Source organism: Mastomys coucha, unplaced genomic scaffold, assembly GCF_008632895.1.
Source record: "Mastomys coucha isolate ucsf_1 unplaced genomic scaffold, UCSF_Mcou_1 pScaffold23, whole genome shotgun sequence".
NCBI classification, from domain to species: Eukaryota; Metazoa; Chordata; class Mammalia; order Rodentia; family Muridae; genus Mastomys; species Mastomys coucha.
Genome location: NW_022196906.1, coordinates 108,320,982 through 108,342,190, shown reverse-complemented (window position 1 = coordinate 108,342,190; position 21,209 = coordinate 108,320,982). Strand labels below are relative to the sequence as shown.

The window sequence follows — 21,209 nt, the reverse complement described above, 5'->3', positions numbered from 1 at the left end:
TGATGATGATGATGATGATGATGATTCTAAAATTTGGCGCTGGAGAGGTGGATATTTTGCTTCTTTTGCAAAGAACCTAGAGTAAGTTTGTAATCCCTTGGTGGTACACAGCTGCCTGTAGTTCAGGGGATCCACTCCCTCACTCCCTCTTCAGCTTCCACAGGCATCAGGTGCACACTTGCTACATATTCATATCAACAGGCAAATTAATACATTCGTAAAACATAATAATTGGGACTAGAGGGTTGGCTCAGAGTTTAAGAGCACTGGCTGCTCTTGCAGAGGTCCTGAGTTCAATTCCCAGCAACCACACTGTGGCTCACAACCATCTGTAATGGGATCTGATGATCTCATCTGGTGCATCTGAAGACAGCTACAATGAACTTGTAAATAAGATAAACCTTTTTTTTAAAAAAGATTTATTTACTTATTTTATGTGTATGAGTACACTGTAGCTGTGCAGATGGCCATGACCTATCATGTGGCTGCTGGGAATTGAACTCAGGATCTCTGCTCGCTCCGGCCCCACTCACTCCAGCGTAATACACTGCAGCTGTCTTCAGACACACCAGAAGAGGGTGTCTGATCTCATCACGGATGGTTGTGAGCCACCATGTGGTTGCTGGGATCTGAACTCAGGACCTTCGGAAGAGCAGTCAGTGCTCTTACCCGCTGAGCCATCTCACCAGCCCATAAAGAAATCTTTTAAAGAAAATACTTGTAAATTATTTGATGATGTTTTATGCCATCTCTTACAATTTCATTACATTTTATCTTAAATATTTTTTGCTTTCTAGACTTCTGAGCAAGAAACTAAAGGACTTCCCACCAAAAAGGGAATTGTACAGTCTATTGTTGGCCAAGGGTATCACCGTAAAATAGTTCTGGCATCACAGTCTATTCAGAACACTGTCTACAAGTAAGTATTTTGCCACGAGCCAGTGTGTGTCTGTAATTACACTGTTAATGCCGTGGCTTTAGTGGAAGTAGCTTGGGCGTGATCATTTCACAGGAGGAATTGCTCTATGGTGACATTTTATTGCTACGTCAGCAAACAGGCCCACACTCAGTGAGTCTGCAGTGAGTTTGTCTGTCTACTGTAATTATGATTTAGTGCATCTGTGGATGCTGAAACTGTCCAGATCTTAAGGGAGCAGGATTCACTGCCATGAATCAAAATGTCCAAAAGAGGGCATTTTTGTGTCTCTTTTTTAGATCATATGTCTGCTTCCTAGAGAATTGCTGCTTCTCACCCTTGTCTGCAAGTTCCCATCCAAGTTAGCCAACCTCTGATTAAAAATATTTACAAGCACCAGGCAGTGGTGGCACACGCCTTTAATCCCAGCACTTGGGAGGCAGAGACAGGTGGATTTCTGAGTTCAAGGCCAGCCTGGTCTACAGAGTGAGTTCCAGGACAGCCAGGGCTACACAGAGAAACCTGGTCTCAGAAAAACAAAACAAAAAACAAAATATTTACAAGCAAAAAAATTATAACAATGTTGACCATGTGCTGACTTAGGTTTTAAGTTTTTGGGGATATTTTGTGGGCATTTATATGCACTACATGCATGCCTGATTCCCATGGATTTCAGAAGAGAGCCACAGCTCTCCAGGAGCAGAGTTACACATAGTTCTGAGCCATGTGTATGCTGGAGTCAGACTCTAAGAACAGCCAGTGCTCCTAACTGCTGAGCTGTCTCCAGCCCACCCCACACCCTGTGCATTCTTGGCTTCACCCACAGTCCTCTTGCATTAGTCCTGACAGTGCAGAGGCTCATCCTGTTCTGATATATGTGCTTACAGTCCTTTTATGTCTTATATGGAATTCAGGGTTGGCTTCTTTACCATTTGCTTATAACAGCTTTTGTTAAATTTTTTGTCTATTAGAGAAAGTTCAGTAACAGTTAATGATTCCATTTTGTTTTATTTTGTTGAGAGAGGATTTCTCTGTTTTAGTCAGCAAGGATTGGTACTATTTAAAAGGATTAGGAGGTGTAGACCAGGCTGGCTTTGAACTCACAGAGGTCCTCCTACCTCTGCCTCCAAGTGCTGGGATCAAAGGTGTACACCATCACAGTTAATGATTTTTTATAGCAGCAAAGTCTGGTTTATTTTTCTACAGTCTGTTCAGCTTATTTGTCTTGTTCTTTGAAGTGATGGGCAGTCTTCAGCCATTCCTGTAGCCAGTGTGGAGTTTGCAGCCATCTGTCTCAGAAATGCCTTGCTGCTGTTACCTGAGGAGCAACAAGATCCCAAGCCGGAAAGTGGCTCCAAGAGCAGCAGCCAGCTTGGAGGGAATGCCGAAAGCAGCGAGAGCAGTGAGACGTGCAGGTACCCATCCTGTCACCTTCGGCCACTCTCCGCTGCTGTCATGAACACTGTGGCCACAGGCAACATCTTAAGGCACCATGACAGCAACAGTTGTTATCAAGTATTCATTTGGGGCCCACCTACAGTTTTGGAGTTTTAGTCCATTCTTGTCAAGGTAGGAAGTGTGGTGGCACACAGGCAGATGTGGTGCTGAGTTCTACATCTGGATCCAACCGCAGGAGGAAGGAGATGCTGGAACCTGGCTTGAGATTTTGAACACTCAAAGCCCATCCCTAGTGACACACTTCTTCCAACAAGGCCATACCTCCTAATCCTTTTAAATAGTGCTACTCCCTGGTGACTAAGATTCAGCTAGATGAGTCTAAAGGGGCATTCTCACTCAACCCACCACAGCCATTCACACTCAGCCCATCACTGGAAGACAAGGGTTTGGTCTTGATTGCATACTATTGAGGGAAACTGGGACAGGAACTGAAGAAGAAGCTGAGGAAGAACTCTTTCCTGTGGTTTAAAAACCATGCCCCTGCCTTTGTCCTTGACATTGGGGGACTCCTGTTTTAGCTCCAAGATAAGAACGGAGCTGCCGCACTCTACCTGCTCACTCTCAGCTTCTCTTTTGTTCCTCCTGGCTTAGCTTTACCAAGCTGCCATAACCACCCTGGCTTCTCTGTCTACCCACCTTTGCTCCTCAGATAGAAAACACTCAAGACTTTAGAATTACTTTAGAATTTGCCTACTAGCACAATTGTTGGGCACAGAATCCCCTGCTCTGAACTTATTACCTAGCCTGTACCAGCCAGGCTCTGAAGACCTCCAGTGGCAGTGGCCGCTGGTTCTAGCTCCCCAAGATCTTACATGCTTCTCCTTCCAAAGCCTTCTCCTCCTGGGACCCAGAAATCTCACCTGTCGCTTCTGCCCAGCAATTGGCTCCTGGCCTCCTCTTTTGACCAAATCAAGAACCAATTAGGGAACCAGACCTCAGCATCTGCACCCACCCCCCCCACCCCCCCCCCGCAGTAGGCTGGCACCACCCGCAGAAAAGAAAATGCCTCCCACAATTTTTGTTGTTGTTGTTGTTGTTGTTGTTGTTGTTGACTATTAGGAGCCGACCTGGAGTAAGGTGGAGTATGCCTTTAACACAAGCACTTGAGAGACAGAGGCAGGCAGGCCACCATGTGTGCTCCATAGCACATCTACGACCACAGATAATCACATACACACATTTTTAAAAATATATAATTTTTTAAAAAGTGCCAACTAGATGTGGTGGCACACTTTTTGTCCCAGCAGTCAGCAGACAGAGGTCAGCCTAGTCTACAACTTGAGTTTTAGGATAGCCAGGGCTGTTAAACAAAGAAACCCTGTCTCAAAAGAAAAAAAAGAAAGAAAGGGGAAAAAAAAAGGAAAAGGAAGAAAAGAAAATCCTTTTTTTTTTTCCAAGCCAGCTTCAAATTTGTAGTGAGCCTTCTGCCTCAACCTCCCTGGTGCTGCTGAATCGCATGTGAGCCACCATGCCTAGGTGGAAGGTCTGCTCTCTCATATCACCCATAAAAACTCCATTGCAACACTGCTCTTGATTATTATGCATTTCTAAGTATTAGTTATAGAAATTTTGAGACAAGGTCTCACATAGACCAGGCTTACTTACTAGGTAGCTGAGGGTGATCTTGAACTTGTAATCCTTTGGCCACTACCTCCCATATCTTGATAATTAGAGGTACAGACCATCATTCCTGATTTATTTAGTGCTGGGAATGGATGCTAGGACTTTCATACATGTTAGACAAGCACTCTGTCAACTGAGCCACAAAACAGTTGATTTACTAAAGAAATGTTGAGCTGGCCTGCGGTGGTACACACCTTAAATCCTATTACTTGGGAGGCAGAAGCAAGTGGATCACTTGAGTTCAAGGCCAGCCTGCTCTAGAGTGAGTTCCAAGACAGCCATGGATGCACAGAGAAAGCCTGTCTAGGAAAAAAAAAAGTGAAAAGGGAAAAGAAAAAGTTGAGGTGTGTGGATGTGCTTATGGAGTAGAGATGTCTGCAGCTAGAGAGTGTGTACACGTACTGCTGTGTGGAGTTAGCGTGTTTGCAGTGCTGGGTCTGCGGGCATTCATTGCTCCCACTTGCATGCTTGGTTGTCAGAACTGGGTTGGTGTGGTGGAGTAGGAATGGGAGAACAAATTGCACACTGGTGTTTCTTTTCATACCTAAGAGTCTTTCTCTATTTCAGCAGTAAAAGCCATGATGGGGATAAGTTCATTCCTGCTCCACCATCTTCTCCGCTGAGGAAACAGGAATTAGAAAACCTCAAGTGAGTACACTGCCCTTGACCTCATCACACCACTGCTTATGGACTAAGGCTCTGCACATGGTGGGCCCCACTGTGTGGGTCTGCACTGGCTGGGGCCTCTGCACAGCACTGTCCAGCCTGTGAGCGTCCTACAAGACCTAACAATCTAGTCTTTTCTTCCCCCACCTCACTGCTGAAGCTCCAGGCTGTGCAGCCACACCTGCCTTTTCCATGGGTGCTGGAAGCAGAGTTAGGGCCCCATACTCACACAGCACGATCTCTTACCCACTGTCAGCTGCCACCCCTGTAAGCTTGTCTGAGCACATTGGGATGGGGAGGCCATGGTGCTGAGGAGGAAGCCAAGGCCTTGTGCATGATGGGCAACTGCTTTATCACTACCATTAGCTAAGCCCCACCCCAGGGTACAAGATCCTGGCTGGCTCTTATTGGACAACACTTCTCTGAAAAAGGAAGTTTTCTAATGAGCTGCACAAAGGGTGTTGGCTCATATACAAAATAAAAGTCTCACAACAGAGAAGTAGAAACGGGGCTCTGGACATGTGCTCCTGTTGAAGGCACTTGCTGTTCTTCCAGAGGAGACCCAGTTCAGGTTTAGCACTCACAGTCAGTCGTCGGTTCACAGCATTGTTAGCTCCAAATCCAGGAGTGAATGGGAGGCCATCTTCTGGCTTCTGTGGACACCAGCACCCAAATGGGGCACATTTATACACACAAACCATTCATACATATAAAGTCAAAATACATCTTTTTAAAGATACTGATTTCCATGCCAGGCGGTGGTGGCGCACACCTTTAATCCCAGCTCTTGGGAGGCAGAGGCAGGCAGATTTCTGAGTTTGAGGACAGCCTGGTCTACAGAGTGAGTTCCAGGACAGCCAGGACTACACAGAGAAACCCTGTCTCGAAAAACAAAATAAATAAATAAATAAAATAAAATAAAATTTAAAAAACAAAAAAAGAATAAAGCTTAGGATAGCACCTGCCTTCTATTCTAGGACTTAGGAGACAGAGGTAGACAGCTCTGAATTTGAGATCAGCCTATTGTGTATAGCAAGTTCCAGGCCAGCCTAGGATGTATGATGATGGTGCACGCCTTTAATCCCAGCACTTGGGAGACAGAGGCAGGTGGATTTCTGAGTTCGAGGCCAGCCTGGTCTATGGAGTGAGTTATAGGACAGCCAGGGCTACACAGAGAAACCCTGTCTCAAAAAAAAAAAAAAAAAGATTTAAGTAAAGCCCAATAGACGGTGCGTGATGCTAGATGGTAGCAGTATGTCTTGCCATTCTTTACTGGGCATCCTTGGGCCTTGCAGGCACTCTGGTTTTTGCTGACAATGCTGGGTGAAATTGGTACACCTTACCATTCTTTGTTGGTCACTGTTTGTAGTGACTTCATAGAGACCAAAAAACATCTGGTGGTGTTCTGGTGCCTTCTTGCCACTTCTGCAGATTCAGGCCTATTAGCAAAGCCTTATGATTTCTTCTAGGTCAAACTGGCATTACTAATTTGTAAATGTGGGGTTTTTTGCTTTTTTCTTCTTTTTTTTTGAGATAGGGTTTCTCTGTGTAGCCCTGGCTGTCCTGGAACTCACTCTGTAGACCAGGCTGGCCTCAAACTCAGAAATCCACCTGCCTCTGCCTCCCAAGTGCTGGGATTAAAGGTGTGCGCCACTGCCCAGCATAAATGTTATTTTTGAGTCCTGCCGTTGCTGATTCATAAATGGGGTTTTCAAATCGATCAAGCTGCCACTGCTGATTCGTGTTAACTAAACTGCTGACATCGTGACAACATGGATTAGATTTGCTCCAAGAACTATTTCTAAGCAGGTGCACATCCCTCTTTGCTCTCTTAACCCTTCCTTCCCACTACCTTGGTGCGTAATGGGTGGCTAGAAAATAAATTAAAACATTTAGGAACCCTTATTTAAAGTAGGTTTTTAAGCCTACAGAGATGGTTTCTGTGTCTTTACTATAAAATGGCTTTTGAGCCCAATATGAATGCAGGCTGGTTTACCAACCAACTGTTGTTCCAGTTTCAGGCGATCTGATGCCCTCTTCTGGACTCCATAAGCTCCCTCCTGCATGCACATGGTACACACACACACATAAAGTCAGTAAAACAAAACAAAAGATGCTATGTTCATGGATAATGGGTCAGGGCTAGTTGAAACTTGGTGGCCTTTATGTCCTAGACCTTGTGTTCTATGCCCAGCAGGAGAAGCAGGAGTCAGATTATAACTGACAGGTATATTATTTTTTTCAGGATTTCTTGTAGAGAAGTAAAATAAGCTTTATAGTTTGGGTCTGTTTTTCTAGTTTTATTTCTTTGAATTCTTACATTTTTTTCACTTTGTCATGCATTGGTTTTGTTAGGCAATTTTTCAAATGATATTTGTTGTGAAATTGCATTGTAAAGACATTTTCTTTTGGAAAATGGTGATTTTGGCCGTGTCAGCCTCTTTTCCTTTGGTTGGAGTTTGCCGTATCCGGACAGCTTTCCTTCAAATACTGTTTATAGTGCCGTTGATGGTGACTGCTGCTTAAGGAGACGTCCCTTTCCCTTCCTTCCTTCTCTCTCTGGTTGTTGTCTGAGGACTTAGCTAGCTCCTCAGGCATTTGCTGTGAAGCGCGGTTTTGTCAGATTCTCCACAGGGGGTAGAAGCTCCAGTGTCCCCGCCCTTGCCCATTCTATCTTCCAGTGGGATGAGCTGTCAGATCCACTGAGCATCAGGTAAAACGGATCAGACAGCGACTCCAGGGTGTAGTGTGTGTTGGGGATGGGGAGTATCTTCAAGTAGCAATGATCAAAAGTAAATGATTTTCTGCAAGGGCTTAGTAGATAGAGCAGGGCATGTTTCTTTTTGTTGTTCAGAGCCTATGGGAAGTACTATTTTCCAACAGGAAACTGAGTGAAGAGGGTGCCAAGAAGTGATCTGGAGTGGATTATCAGGCTTCAGGAAGAGGCATCATAAAAGTTGGTCTAATTCCATAGTCCTTGATCTGGATGCCAGCCAAATTTGTTGTTTGGTGCTGAGGACTGAGTGTGTCTACTATCGAACCATCCCCGGCCTCAGTTTTATACTGACATATTTAAACATTCGCTCTCTTACACATAGGTATGGTGTGGGCTTGCTGGAAATCTGTCTGCTGCAGCGCTTACATGATTGACTTCTGGACCCAGAGTGAGCCTGACAGTGGGCTGGGGCAGTAGTAGCCACCTACTGTCAGGAAAGGCGGGGCTGCTTCCCAGCACTGCCTCCCGTGGTCCTGTTCTGGGCACCAGGAGCTACAGCTTGCTATGGGAGCCAAGGAAAGAGGGGTCTGCTGAAGCTTTTGCTTTTGTTGTTTTTCTTTTTCTTTTTTGTTTTGTTTTTGTTTTTTCAAGACAGGGTTTCTCTGTGTAGCCCTGGCTGTCCTGGAACTCACTTTGTAGACCAGGCTGGCCTAGAACTCAGAAATCCACCTGCCTCTGCCTCCCAAGTGCTGGGATTAAAGGTGTGTGCCACCACCATCCAGCTTCTTTTTTAAAAAAAAAATAATTGATTGATGGATTGATTGATTGGTTGATGTAATTTGAGAATGTACTCTGTAGCTGTCTGTCTTCAGACACACCAGAAGGAAGGTACTTGATACCATTATAGATGGTTATATGGTTGCTGGGAATTGAACTCAGGATCTCTGAAAGAACAGTCAGTGCTCTCTTAACTGCTGAGCCATCTCTTCAGCCCCTTGTTGTTTTTCTTGAAACGGGGTCTTGCTGTGCAGTCCAACCTGGCCTTGAAGACTATCCCCCTCCCTCTGCCCCCAAAGGCTTGGAATACAGATGTATACCACCATGCTTGGCATAGCCCATATTCTTTAAGTTACCTCTATACCTCCTAGAGAATAGTGTAATATTGTATTAAGTGTAGTAAACTATGCTGCTGCTCTTAAAGAACTTACTTTTTGCCTTCATTGGAAGAACCACGGATAAAAAAAGATAAAGCTTTGTGAGCCTCATTTAAGCCCTGGTGACTTCTTCAGCTGCCAGAGACACCCTTTGGCTGGGAATGTGAGGGTCCGCATTCAGCCCTAATGCTAAGTCATTGTATTTTCCTTTCTAACAATACATGTGTGACCATTGAAAAAGTTTTTCTTTATGTGTATGTACTCTCTCACTGTGTGACCATTGAAAAAGTTTTTCTTTATGTGTATGTACTGTTTCACTGTGTGTACCTGGTGCCTATGAGGGACAGAAGAGAGTATCCTATTTCCTGGAACTAGGGTTCAGACAGTGCTGGGAATCAAACCCAGGTCCTCTGCAAGAGCACCAGGACACAGCTTCTGGGCCACATCTCAAGTACCCTTCCCTTTTTAATTTTACTTTCCAAGTGTAACCCAGGTAGCCTAAAACACACTGTCCTTTGCTTCTGCCTCCTGGGTGCACTGTGTACTTGGAGAATGTACGAACATCGCTGTTGTTAAATAAAAACCCAGAGGGGGTTGGACCCAACCTAGAAGGCAGCTCAGACATGCACGTTACCTCACTGGGTGAAAGCGTTTACCACCAATGAGACCTGAACTCAGTCCTCAGAATCTACATGGTAGGAAGACAGAACCGCCACGACGAACTGTCACTGGCCACCACACATGTGACATAGCACATACATGTTCACACACACCAAAGATAATTGTATTCAAGTAAAAAGGTTTTAAAATAAAATAGGAATAAGAAGATTGGTGTGGCTTAGTTGGAAGCCCTGCCACCCATGAAGCCCTGGGCTATATCCCCAGCCACACAAAGTAGTCAGATGTCTACAGTCTTAGTATTCAGAAGGTGGAGGCAGGGAGATCAGAAATTAAAGTGGTCAGCCAGGCTGTGGTGGCACATGCCTTTAATCCTAGCACTTGGGAGGCAGAGGCAGGCAGATTTCTGAGTTCAAGGCCAGCCTAGTCTACAGAGTGAGTTCTAGGACAGCCAGGGCTATAAAGAGAAACCGTGTCTCGAAAAACCAAAAAGAAAAAGAAAAAAAAGAAACTAAAGTTGTCCTCAGTTACATAGTGAGTTGATGGCTAGTCTGGACTAGATGAGACAATATCTATTTTTTTTTTTAATTAAAACAAAAACAGTCAGATATGATGACCAATACCTGTAATCTCAGCACTTGGGGCATGGAGGCGAGAAATACTAGAATTTGAAGGCCATCCTTAGCCACAGAATGAGTCTGGGGCAACCTGGGCTGCTTGAGACCTTGCTTAAAACACCACTTACTTAATCAAATCAGTAAAGTCAAATAAAAAAGCCAAAATAAGTATTAAGCTACCGTGTCTTGTCACACAGATGTAACTACTGACACATGCTTCTGAAGGTGAGATATGCCCGACCAGTCATTGTTCCCTTCTTGTTCCCTCAAGTCTGCTAGCCAAGAGATGCCTGCCCAGGGGAGATTCCAGCAACCCGTAAGCAAGTAAGGTGGTAACAGGAAGTGCTGCAAGACTATAAAGCCACTAACCTAACCATAGTGACCCCCTTCCTCCAGCAAAGGTACGCCTGATGGCTCCATACCTCTCCAAACAGTGTTCCTGGCTAGGTCCCGGTGTTCAGGTACATGCGCCTATAGGGGACATTCCTCATTCAAAGGATCACAGCACTTTTTTCTTTTTGTGGTACTAGAGATTGAATTCAGGATTTTTCCTGTGCTAGGCAGGTACTCTACCACTGAGCTGTGTGTCTACCATAAATTAGTGGGACACTTACTCTTATCAAGAATGAGATGGCTGGATAGTGGTGGTGCACGCCTTTAATCCAGCACTTGGGAGGCAGAGGCAGGCCTGGTTTCTGAGTTTGAGGCCAGCTTGGTCTACAGAGTGAGTTCCAGGACAGCCAGAGCTACACAGAGAAACCCTGTCTCAAAAAACTAAAAAGAGAGAGAGACAGAGAGAGATATGGAAAGCCCAGCATGCTGGTGCGCACCTTTAATCCCCAGCACTCAGAAGGCAGAGGCAGGGAGATGTCTTGAGTTTGAGGCCAGCCTGGTCTATATAGTGAATTCCAGGACAGCTCTGGCTATGTAGAGAGACTCTGTCTCAAACAAACAAACAAACAAACAAAGATTACAGGGGGCTGGAGAGATGGTTTAACAGCTAAGAGCACTAGAGGGCCTGAGTTCATTCAATTCCCAGTACTTGGTGTCCTACAAACATCTGTACCTACAGTCCAGAGGAGCTGATGCACTTTCCTGGACTATGAAGGACTAAGCACATACGTGCTACACATACATAAGATAATAGTAATTGGGGGGAAGGGGAATCGGAGAAAGCCAAATGCGGTGACATTGAGTTTTCATCCCAGTACGCTGGAGGCAGAGGCGGGTGGACCCAAGTTTGAGGCCGCTCTGTTCTATCTAGTAAATACCAGAAAGTGACTTGTGTAGACAATCCTAACATTGGAGAAGCTGAGACAGGAGAATTGCTGTGAGTTTTGAGGCCAGCCTAGACTACAGAGTAAGGCCCTGTCTTTCAGCAGTTGATGGGGCACATGCTTGTCATTCAGCACTTGGGAAGGTCATGTATAAGGCCCACCTAGACTGTAAGTTTGAGAACGGTCTGTTCCTTTGTAAGACCTTTTTCCCGTCCTTTAGTTGGCAGCATGTATACTAAAATTGGATCTGTGCAGAGATTAGCATGATCCCTGTGGAAGATGAAATGAAAATTTGGGGGGAAGGCAATGGGTATGAAAGGGAGCAGGGAAGGCATTGTGCATGGGAGGGCGTGGAGGGGAGAGGGAAATGGTGTAATTATAACCTCAATAAAGTAGATATTAAAGAAATAGGAACTATTCTTACAAACTCACCATGCGGCCCAGGTGGTTTCAAACCTGAGACCTTCCTATGCCTGCTTCTCCCTAGTACTGAGATTCTAGCATATTACCAACCATGGAGATACATATATACATATTTGGAAAGTGAAAAGTCGGAAACGTGTCCGACACGTCACTTCACCCTTAAACCTTTGTGTTTTACTTATTCTCCCTGTATTTTTTAGATTACTTTTTTGAGATTATGGTATAATTACATCATTTTCCAGCCTTGTTCTCCAGCCCCTCCCTCCTGCTCTCAGACCTGTACAGTCTGCTCAGTCCTTACACCTTACTTGTTTTCACGACCTTTAGTATTGGACAGAGGCACTGTTGACATCCGTGTAACTTGAGTCCACCCTCCTCTCTTGTAGGTGCTCCATCCTTGCCTGCAGTGCATACGTGGCTCTGGCCTTAGGCGATAACCTCATGGCTTTGAACCATGCGGAGCAGCTCCTACAGCAGCCCAAGCTGTCTGGCTCTCTTAAGTAAGTATGACTTCCCCTGCGCGCGTGCTTGTTTCTTAGTTTCTCATTGCTCTCCACAAGGCTTGCTTTACCCTCCAGTGGGATATGTGCTAGTGAAGAAAGCACATGGGCAGGTTAGGACTCTTAATCCTGGGATTTAGCAGGTGGAGGCAGGAGGATCAGGAATTCACATACTTTTACTAAGGGCCAGTCACATACTTTTACTAAGTTTCCCTGAGCTACTTGAGACCCTGTCTCAGGTTAAGAAAAAGAAGGTGGGCCGGGCCGTGGTGGCACGCACCTTTAATCCCAGCACTTGGGGGCAGGGCAGAGGCAGGCAAATTTCTGAGTTTGAGGCCAGCCTGGTCTACAGAGTGAGTTCCAGGACAGCCAGAGCTATACGGAGAAACCCTGTCTCGAAAAAACAAGAAAGAAAAAAAAGAAAGAAAAGAAAAGGAGGGTGGAAGGAAGGACAGGCAGGCAATGGTAGCTCAGAACTGTAAGCCAAGAACTAGAAGTGAGGCAGAAGGGTTAGTTGCTTTTAGTTCAAAGCCAGACCAGAGCCCTATCTTTAAAAACAAAACAAAGAAAAACAAAAAATTCCCACAAATGTGGCTTAGTCCATAATGTGCTTGCCTCTCATGCATGAAGCCCTGGGTTCAGGTACAGCATCCGCATAACATGTGCCACATGTGCGTGTCATCCTTGCAGTGGTGATCATGGGGCCAAGGGGACCAGAAGTTAAGTGTCCCTTTGGAATCAAACTGCGGATTTTATTTCCTTTTAGACAGGACTTCAGTATGTGGCCCTAGGTGTCCTGGCTGCCCACCTCAACCTCCTGTGCTAGTACTAAAGCTGTGATCCACCGTGTATGGCTCATGATATGGGTTTTGTCTGTTTTATTTTGTTTGGGGGGTTGTAAATTTAATTTATTACTAGTATGTGGGTGTGCAAGGGCCACAACATGTGTGTCACATTCACAGGGAAGAGTCAGAGGATAACTCCAGAGGCAGTTCTCACACTCCACCTCCTGTGGATTCTGCTGTGGCACTGTCATGTGGGTGGGGGCATGACATCACAGATGGCCAGTCAGATGGCAGGCATGGGCCTTTCCATAGTGCTCCTATGGACCTTAGAAGTTGGCTCTGCTTGGAATTAGTTCTTCTGACTTCATGGGGATTGAATTCAGATCCTTCAGTGTTTTTGCTCTTGGATTTTGTTGGTTTTGTTGGGGTTTTGGTGTTTGTTTGTTTGTTTGTTTGTTTTTAGTTTAGCTTGGCTCAGTTTTCAAGATAGAGTTTCTTATGTAGCCCTGTCTATCCTGAACTCACTCTGTAGACCAGGCTGGCTGTGAACTCAGATCTGCCTGCCTCTGCCTCCCGAGTGGGCGTGTACCAACCATCACCACCACCCAAGCTGTTGTTGGTTTTTAATTGTGTTGTTTGTTTGTTTGTTTGTTTGTCTGTGGTATTTGCACAAATGGTGATTTGGGATGGAACATATATATCATGTTAAGGATGTGGAGATCAGAGAACAACTTAACAAGACTTAGCCCTTTCCAGCACATGGGTTGGATTCAAGAAGGCTTGTTGTAAAGAGTTAGCTTTCTTGCTGGGTTAGAATAACCTAAATAAGTTTAGCTTTCAGGTCAAGGACGTGAAGTATGTTAAATGCATGCCTAGTGTCTCTATACATTAAGCATCTCTGTGATGATCTGTTATTCTGACTGGGATTTACATTTTCATTTCAGATTTTTGGGCCATTTATATGCCGCAGAAGCCCTCATCTCCCTCGACAGAATATCTGATGCCATTACACATTTGAACCCAGAGAATGTCACTGATGTCTCCTTAGGGATTTCTTCAAATGAGCAGGACCAAGGTTAATGAGGACACATTTGATCAGAACTGGTTCCTATTGCCACTTCCATGCTGTCGTTCAGGATGTGTGGGACCTAAGGGCATGGCTGGGAAGGGAAGGGAGTTTGAAGTCAGTTCTCCGTGCATGTAGCTAGTCTTGCTGTGCAGTGCTCATTGACTAAGTAAGGCTGAGAACTGCCTGTCACATGGCCTATGTTCTCACTCAGAGGCTGATAGTTAGGACTCTTCCCTTCCCTTCCCTTCCATTCCCTCCCTCCTTCCTTCCTTCTCCTTACCTTACCCTTCCTTCTTTCTGTCCATCTTTCCTTCCTTCCTTCCTTCCTTCCTTTCTTCCTTTCTTTTTCTTGCACCACACATACCTCCCCTCTTCCCCCCCAGTTTTTTTGTTTTTGTTTTTTAAAAAGAGATATAATCTCACTGTTTGCCCAGGCTGGCTTCAAACTCCTGGGCTCATGCCACCCTTTGACCTGGCTGGATCTTTTGAGTGCTAGGATTGCAGATGTTTGTGCCAGCTCACCTGGCTTAAGATTTATTTTGGTTTGGTTCTGACACATTTTTTCTTTGAACTGATTCCACTGTGCAAGAGGGAATGGAGACATGGTTTTCAAACAATTTCCAGTCATGTTTAAGTGTCTGATTATGTGAAGCCATGTGGTCCCCTCTTCATGACCAACTCGAGCGGGGTGGTGGTAAGGTTGTATCCTGACACCTTTAACAGAGCCTCCACGACACCAAAAGCAAACCCTCGTTAAGTTCCTACTTGGTAAGAAACTTAGGTGTTTAGAAGATGTGCTGTTCCTGCCTCAGATTTATTTTCATGTGTTTGTAGGATCAGACAAGGGTGAAAATGAAGCGATGGAATCCTGTAAGTAAGAAGTTTTGTAAATCCTTAAGTAGCCCAGCCTGCATCCCAAAGACTTAGACCTGCATCTCTGTGTGCTTCGTGTATCTGTCAGCCTGAGGACTAGTGCTTTGCCCCAAGAGCTCAGCGTGGAGCGCTGCTCCCTGTCCCCTGCACAGCCTTCATCCGTATGTACACTCTCTCCTCAGCTGGCAAGCGCGCCCCTCAGTGCTACCCCAGTTCTGTCAACTCTGCCCGGACTGTGATGCTCTTCAACCTGGGCAGTGCCTACTGCCTGAGGAGTGAGTACGACAAGGCCCGGAAGTGTCTGCATCAGGTGAGAGAACATGGGGAGAGGGCAGCCTTCATGCATACCAGCCATTAAAGGACCTGGGAGTTTATGGAGTTTATGATTTTTGATTGAGGTTTATGGTCAATTTATTAAACACCTGAAATATTTTTCCAGGTTTAAAATAGTCTTGGGAGCATGGTGGAGCACATTTTTTACTCCCAGCCTTTGGGAAGTAGAGACAGGTAGATCTCTGAGTTCAAGGCTAGGCTGACCTACAAAGAGTTCCAGGCCATCCAGAGCCACATAGTGAGACCTGTGTTGCCTGGTTTGTATTAGCTTCATAAAAGCTAGACTCCATTTGGGAAGATGGACTCTTCAATTGAAAAAAATCCCTCCACAAGATCTGATTGTTGGGGCTGGAGAGATGGCTCAGCAGTTAAGAGCACTGACTGCTCTTCCGAAGGTCCTGAGTTGAAATCCCAGAAACCACATGGTGACTCAACCATCTATAATGAGATCTGACGCCCTCTTCTGGTGTGTCTGAAGACAGCTACAGTGTATTATATATAATAATAAATCTTTAGGCTGGAGCAAGCAACCTTCATCCCCAGCAACCACATGAAGGCTCATAACCATCAGTACAGCCACAGTGTACTCATATACATAAAGTAAATCTAAAGAAAAAAAGATTATATTGGGACAGAGTGGCATATATCTTTAGTGCCACTAAAGGAGCCAGAGGCAGGCAGAAGACTTCATAAGAGAACCTGCACTCTCACATTATTAGGGAGAGTGACACTGAGACTGATCCAGCTCCCAGGAGACATGGCAGCTTCCATACACTGGACTCATACAGGTGACCTTGGTGTGTGTACAATTGACAGGCTATCTCATGGGAAGTAACCATCTGAGAGCTTGGTGGTATTTAGTCAGCATTTCAAGTACAAAATAAAAAAATTGATGCTCACCTCTCCAGGGAAACTTTGAGGGACTAAGCAGGTGAGCTATAAACTGCAAAGAAGTGAAATGTCTTGTCAGGGATAGAGGTTGGTATGCACCAACCCTTCTGATGGCCTCTGACCCAGGCCTTGTGGCCAGCGGGGCTTTGATCTGCAGTTAGTGCGTTAGTCCTGTTCAGATTCCCGTAAGGCAGGCAGTCATGGCTGCTGCCATGCAGGAAGAGACAGATGAGCTCAGTTCTGTCAGTTTTGTTTTTGGCCTGTGTTCTTTGGATTAACCCAGTGGCAAGGCCATTGTTAATTGGGAGGCCCACTGTATCTAGGATGCCAGAACAGTGACTGGGGAGTCAGAAAGGGCTCTGAGCTGATGCTTCCAAATCCCCCACCCATGATTCCGGACAGTTAGCAGGCAAGTGCCATTAAGTCTCAGAAAGTTGTTGCCTTGAGTTCTCTTATTCTACTAAAGGCTATATAGAGAGAGACTGGCTGATGCAAGGAATCACAGCAAGTGACCTGTGTTTATTAACCCTAAGAGAAAACAGAATTTAAAGAGCACCGTGCACATGTGTATGTGTGCATGTGTGTAAGTTAGAAGACAACTTGAGGTTATTAACTTAGTTACTATTTCCTTTACCCCTGATCCATCTCAACACCCTTACCCCCCCTCCAAAAAAAATAAAGATGTGAGTACCCACAAAGTGTGTGGTGCTTCTGCCCACACAAACCACATGTGCAGGCATAGATGGTGCTTTCACTTTCTAGAGCTAGCTGTTAGGCGCTGTGATGAGAGGGGCACATCTTAAGAGCGAGTTCAGTCTCTCCGGGCAGGCATGGTGGTGCACGTGGAGGCAGAGGTGGCACAGCTCTGGGTGAGATGCATAACAGCCACACATCTGTGTCCACCCTTAGCCTTCCTTCCATAGCATTTCACATTTTCTATCAGGCATCTACCTTACAGAGCAGCTATAGAGAAAGACACTTCTCCTCAGCCTCTGTTCACATATTCTCTTGCCTCTCTTCCATTTGAGTGAACTTTGTTTGTTTATCATCAGGGAGTCTCCTGTCTTAGTTGGACGTTGTAGCATGCACCAGTAGTCTTACTAAAAATTTAAGGCCAGGCTAGGCTACAAGAAGAGACCTTGCCTCAAGTAAATTGAAGGTGGGAAAAAAAGAAGAATTATTTGGACAAGAATATTTTTCTACTTGTATTAAAGGAAGAATCAAAGTGCCATTACTCAGTAGTGGGCAAACAGTGGAGACATAATAAGAGCTCCCAAGAAAGGAGAAATACAGTCTGTTGATGCAGTCCTGTAATCCTTCCAGCTGGGGAGACAGAAGCAGGACGAATGATATGTTAGGGTCAGCTTGAACAACTTCATGGTCTACCATCTCAAAACAAGAAGAAGCTGGGCACAGTAGCCTTTAGTGGAAGACAGAGAAAGGTAGATCTCTGAATTTAAGGACAGCCTGACCTATATAGCAAGTTCCAGACAATCCTTGGCTATGTGGTAAGAGACCCTTTCAAGAAGAAGAGATGTGAGATAAAAAGTCCAGTGTGTGGAGCTGTTGAGGTGGCTCAGCAATCAGAGTGTATAGAGCACCCTGTTAGGTCCTAACAGTCAGCCATTAATTCCAGCTCCGAGGATCTAGAGGATGAGATCTGACCTCTGAGGGAAACAATTCGCTGGTAAAGTCACTTGCTGTCAAGCCCAATGGCCAAAGTTCAACTCCCCCAGGACCCATTTGTGGAAGCAGCTTATATAGTTGTCCTCTGACCTCCACTATGTACTGTGGCACATACACTGCCCCACACATGCACAAATGAAGAAACAGAAAAAAGGAATTAGGGACTAGAAAGAATGCTCAGCTGCTTTTATTTGTTTGTTTTCAAAACAGGGTATCTCTGTAACTCTGGCTTCTGGCTATTTCAGAAGTCACTCTGTAGACCAGGCTGGTCTTGAACTCAGACATCCACCTGCCTCAATCCCTTAATCTACTGAGATTAAGGGGGCGTGGCAAGGCCACCTGGTGATAGCTAAGCTGTCGATAGACTTATTCTTGTAGAAGACTCAGGTTTGCTTCCCAGCAGCCACCTGGTGGCTCACAACCATCTCTAATTCCAGTTCCTGGGGACCTGATGCTTTCTGCTGACCGCCTCAGTTTGCTGGACATGGATGTGGTGCACAGACAGACAGACAGGCAAAACACATACACATAAAAATAAACTGGTCTAAAATATTGTTTTAAACAGGTAAAGTCATACAGACCTGTAACTCTGAGCCAGGTAGAGGTCAGAGTTAGAAGTTCAGAGTCGCTGGGCAGTGGCGGTGCACGCCTTTAATCCCAGCATTTGGGAGGCGGAGGCAGGGGGGTTTCTGAGGTCAGCTTGGTCTACAGAGTGAGTTCCAGGACAGTCAGGGCTACACAGAGAAACCCTGTCTCGAAACACCAAAAAAAAAAAAAAGAAGAAGAAGAAGTTCAGGGTCCCCCTCAGTTCCTCAGTTGAATAGTCTGGGGTTGCTGTCTCAAAAAAACAATTAAGAGGTGGGGAGCCAAAAGCAGTGCTGGGGAGATGGGTGGAGGCTGGGTATCCTACATTTTCATGCCATACATGAGAGAAATACACCGTGAGTTTAATAGTCGGTAGGCTTCCAGGAAAGGCCATGCTGAGTGAGGCGTCGTGTTCCTGTACCCAGGTATGAGGCAGAGACATCACTCTGTATTGAAGACCTGTCATCCCCTTCTGGCCACAAATAGCCAAGCACAGTAGCTCCAAGCACAGGACACTCAGTGTGAGGCCATCCTGGGCTACAGGATGAGACACTGTGAAAGCAAAGGCAGCGGGGAGACAGTATGGGCGCCAAGGGGTCCTGAGAACAGGACTCTGGAGTCAGCTTGCCAGCGTCTCATGGACAATGTCTCTGGGGGCTTTGTGTCTGTTGTGAAACTTGGAGTTGGATCTTAAACTGTTGTTTCTCTCTGGTGTCTCTCATGGGCAAGGCCGCATCGATGACCCATCCTAAAGAGGTGCCCCCTGAGGCTGTCCTGCTGGCTGTCTACCTGGAACTGCAGAACGGTGAGGGAGTCTCTTCAGCGTGTTGACCTTCAAAGTGCTCGAGAGGTTTGGTGTATCTGCCATCTCCCTTCAAATTCAAGGGACAAGGCATGTTGGTTTATAATTAATAATTGAAGCGTCAAAGAGGTAGAGGCAGGAGGAGATCACAACTTCTGTCTCCAGAAGAGTCCAGTGCAAAGCTTCACGGTCCTCGAGAACTCGACCCAGGGTTCCTAAGTAAACGGTGCAGCTAAGGAGGCCGGCCTCATAGACCACACCATGGCTTCAGTGCAGCTAAGGGGGCCGTCCTCATAGACCATGGGCTTGGCTTCAGTGTAGCTAATGAAATGGGGCCGTCCTCACACACCACGGGCTTGGCTTCAGTGCAGCTAAGGGGGCCATCCTCACAGACCACACCATGGCTTCAGTGCAGCTAAGGGGGCCGTCCTCATAGACCACGGGCATTGCTTCTGGTGACTGAGCTTTAGTCATGAAGTTGCCCTCTGACTGCTCACAAATTAAAGTGTACCCTTTAGTCTGTGAAAAATGCAAAGTATTAAGTTACTTCTGACCCTCAAATTAGTCCTCTTGAGCAGCTGACTGATTCTTAGTAGAGAACATGAACCACAGTGCCACTTGTTTGGAGTTGCACAGCGCAGTATCTTTTTTGGTTGGTTGCTTGCTTGCTTTCTTTTGTTATTTTTATTCTTTTGTGTTTGAAAGGGTCTCACTATGTTGCCCTGGCTGGTCTGGAACTTACTGTGTAGACCAGGCTGGCCACAAACATATAGATCCACCTGCCTCTACCTCTTGACCAATGTATATGATTAAATGTATATGCCACTGCTCCAGACCCATTTTTACAAGAACTGTCAAAACAAACCAAAGCCAGGCAACTTGGGAATCATACCTGGGTCCTCTGGAAGAGCAGCTGGTGTTCTTAACCTCTGATCCATCTCTCTAGCCGCTTCTGTTTTTATAATTGAAGAGACATTAAATGCCTGACACTCTGAGGGCTTGGCTGACTGAAAGCTGGGACATCTCTAAGTTGGTAATCCTGAATCACGTTGAACCCCATCTTTTGTACAGCCTGCCTATGTATAAAAACTTGTCTGGCCATCAGTTCCTGTGGTAGTGCACAGCCAGGGCAGCAGAGCAGAGCCCAGCGTAGGACTCCTTCAACTCCTCGTCAGGGTTCTGCCACCTTGCTCTGTACAGTGCTGTGTACCTGGTTCTCCTTGATGGACTGTGTTTTTCCAGGTAACACGCAGCTGGCCTTGCAGATGATCAAGCGGAACCAGCTGCTCCCTGCAGTAAAGGCACACTCGGATGTGAGGAAGAAGGCGGTGTTCCAGCCGGTGCACCCCATCCAGCCCATCCAGATGCCCGCAGCGTTCACCACCGTGCAGAGAAAATGAGAGCTCGCCTTAGAGGAGCTGGTACCTGAGGCCCAGGGTACCTTCAGGAGCCTTTCAATTGTCCTGCAGGAAAGCCAATAAAGAAAATACAGTGGCGAAGGTGCTGGTGTGGAAGACTGTTTGAGACTGTGGGACCCGCTGGGTCTTATGCCAGAGGCTTACCCAAAATTAAGGACTCCTCCTACTTTCAGTTTTTATTTACTATCTGCCAGTCTTTAATTGTGAACCATTGTGTTGATATGTCTGTGTCTAGGCATTAAAACATGTTCTTATCAGAAGTTTCGAGTCTATTTTGGAATAGTTTAGCAACATATTAATTGTCAAAGTTGAAAAAAAAAAAAAAAACAAACATCAGGCTGGGCACTGGTGGCGCACACCTTTAATCCCAGCGCTTGGGAGGCAGAGGCAGGCTGATTTCTGAGTTCAAGGCTAGCCTGGTCTACAGAGTGAGTTCCAGGACAGCCAGGGCTACACAGAGAAACCCTATCAGAAAAAAAAAAAAAAAAAAAAAAAAAAAAAAAAAAAAGAATGAGCCAGAGAATGAGGAGGATCCAAAAGATTAGAACAAATTGCCACAGTTTGAGGCCAAGCAGAACAATTCAGAGAGAAACTGAAAGAAGCCAGATTGAATCAGTCAACCTGAAGAGGAGTTTGAGCCAGAACAGCTGAGTTGAACCAGCCTGAGTTTAGAAAAGGTGAGCTTATTCAGCAACCCTCTTAAGACAGCAGTTACGTTTGTCAAATAAGTTACTTTTACACACATACACATAAACGCACAGACAGATAGATAGGTAGATATCTTGTATAGTGTGGCACT

General features: G+C 45.7%; 1 protein-coding gene and 1 long non-coding RNA gene across 10 annotated transcripts in view; one reads left to right on the top strand and one right to left on the bottom strand.

Moving 5' to 3' along the window:
* The window catches only part of Cnot10 (CCR4-NOT transcription complex subunit 10), a 47,888-nt gene extending 27,218 nt beyond the window's left edge, over nt 1-20,670 (top strand). For 5 of the 9 annotated variants that reach the window (XM_031343632.1, XM_031343629.1, XM_031343631.1 and 2 more), the window contains 9 exons: nt 798-919; nt 2,155-2,331; nt 4,565-4,645; nt 11,855-11,968; nt 13,698-13,828; nt 14,657-14,692; nt 14,878-15,005; nt 18,920-18,995; nt 20,235-20,670. In XM_031343632.1, the coding sequence (XP_031199492.1) occupies nt 798-919; nt 2,155-2,331; nt 4,565-4,645; nt 11,855-11,968; nt 13,698-13,828; nt 14,657-14,692; nt 14,878-15,005; nt 18,920-18,995; nt 20,235-20,392 (1,023 nt within the window). In that variant the 3' untranslated portion in view covers nt 20,393-20,670. The remainder of the gene's footprint in view (nt 1-797; nt 920-2,154; nt 2,332-4,564; nt 4,646-11,854; nt 11,969-13,697; nt 13,829-14,656; nt 14,693-14,877; nt 15,006-18,919; nt 18,996-20,234) is intronic. The other 4 variants (XM_031343630.1, XM_031343625.1, XM_031343626.1 and 1 more) reach the window with 3 other exon arrangements.
* LOC116072268 lies at nt 18,534-20,350 on the bottom strand. The gene is made up of 2 exons (XR_004111386.1): nt 20,203-20,350; nt 18,534-19,062 (listed from the first exon to the last, which is right to left on the bottom strand). It is a non-coding gene; the product is annotated as an uncharacterized LOC116072268 (long non-coding RNA).
* Nucleotides 20,671-21,209: the final 539 nt, after the last annotated feature.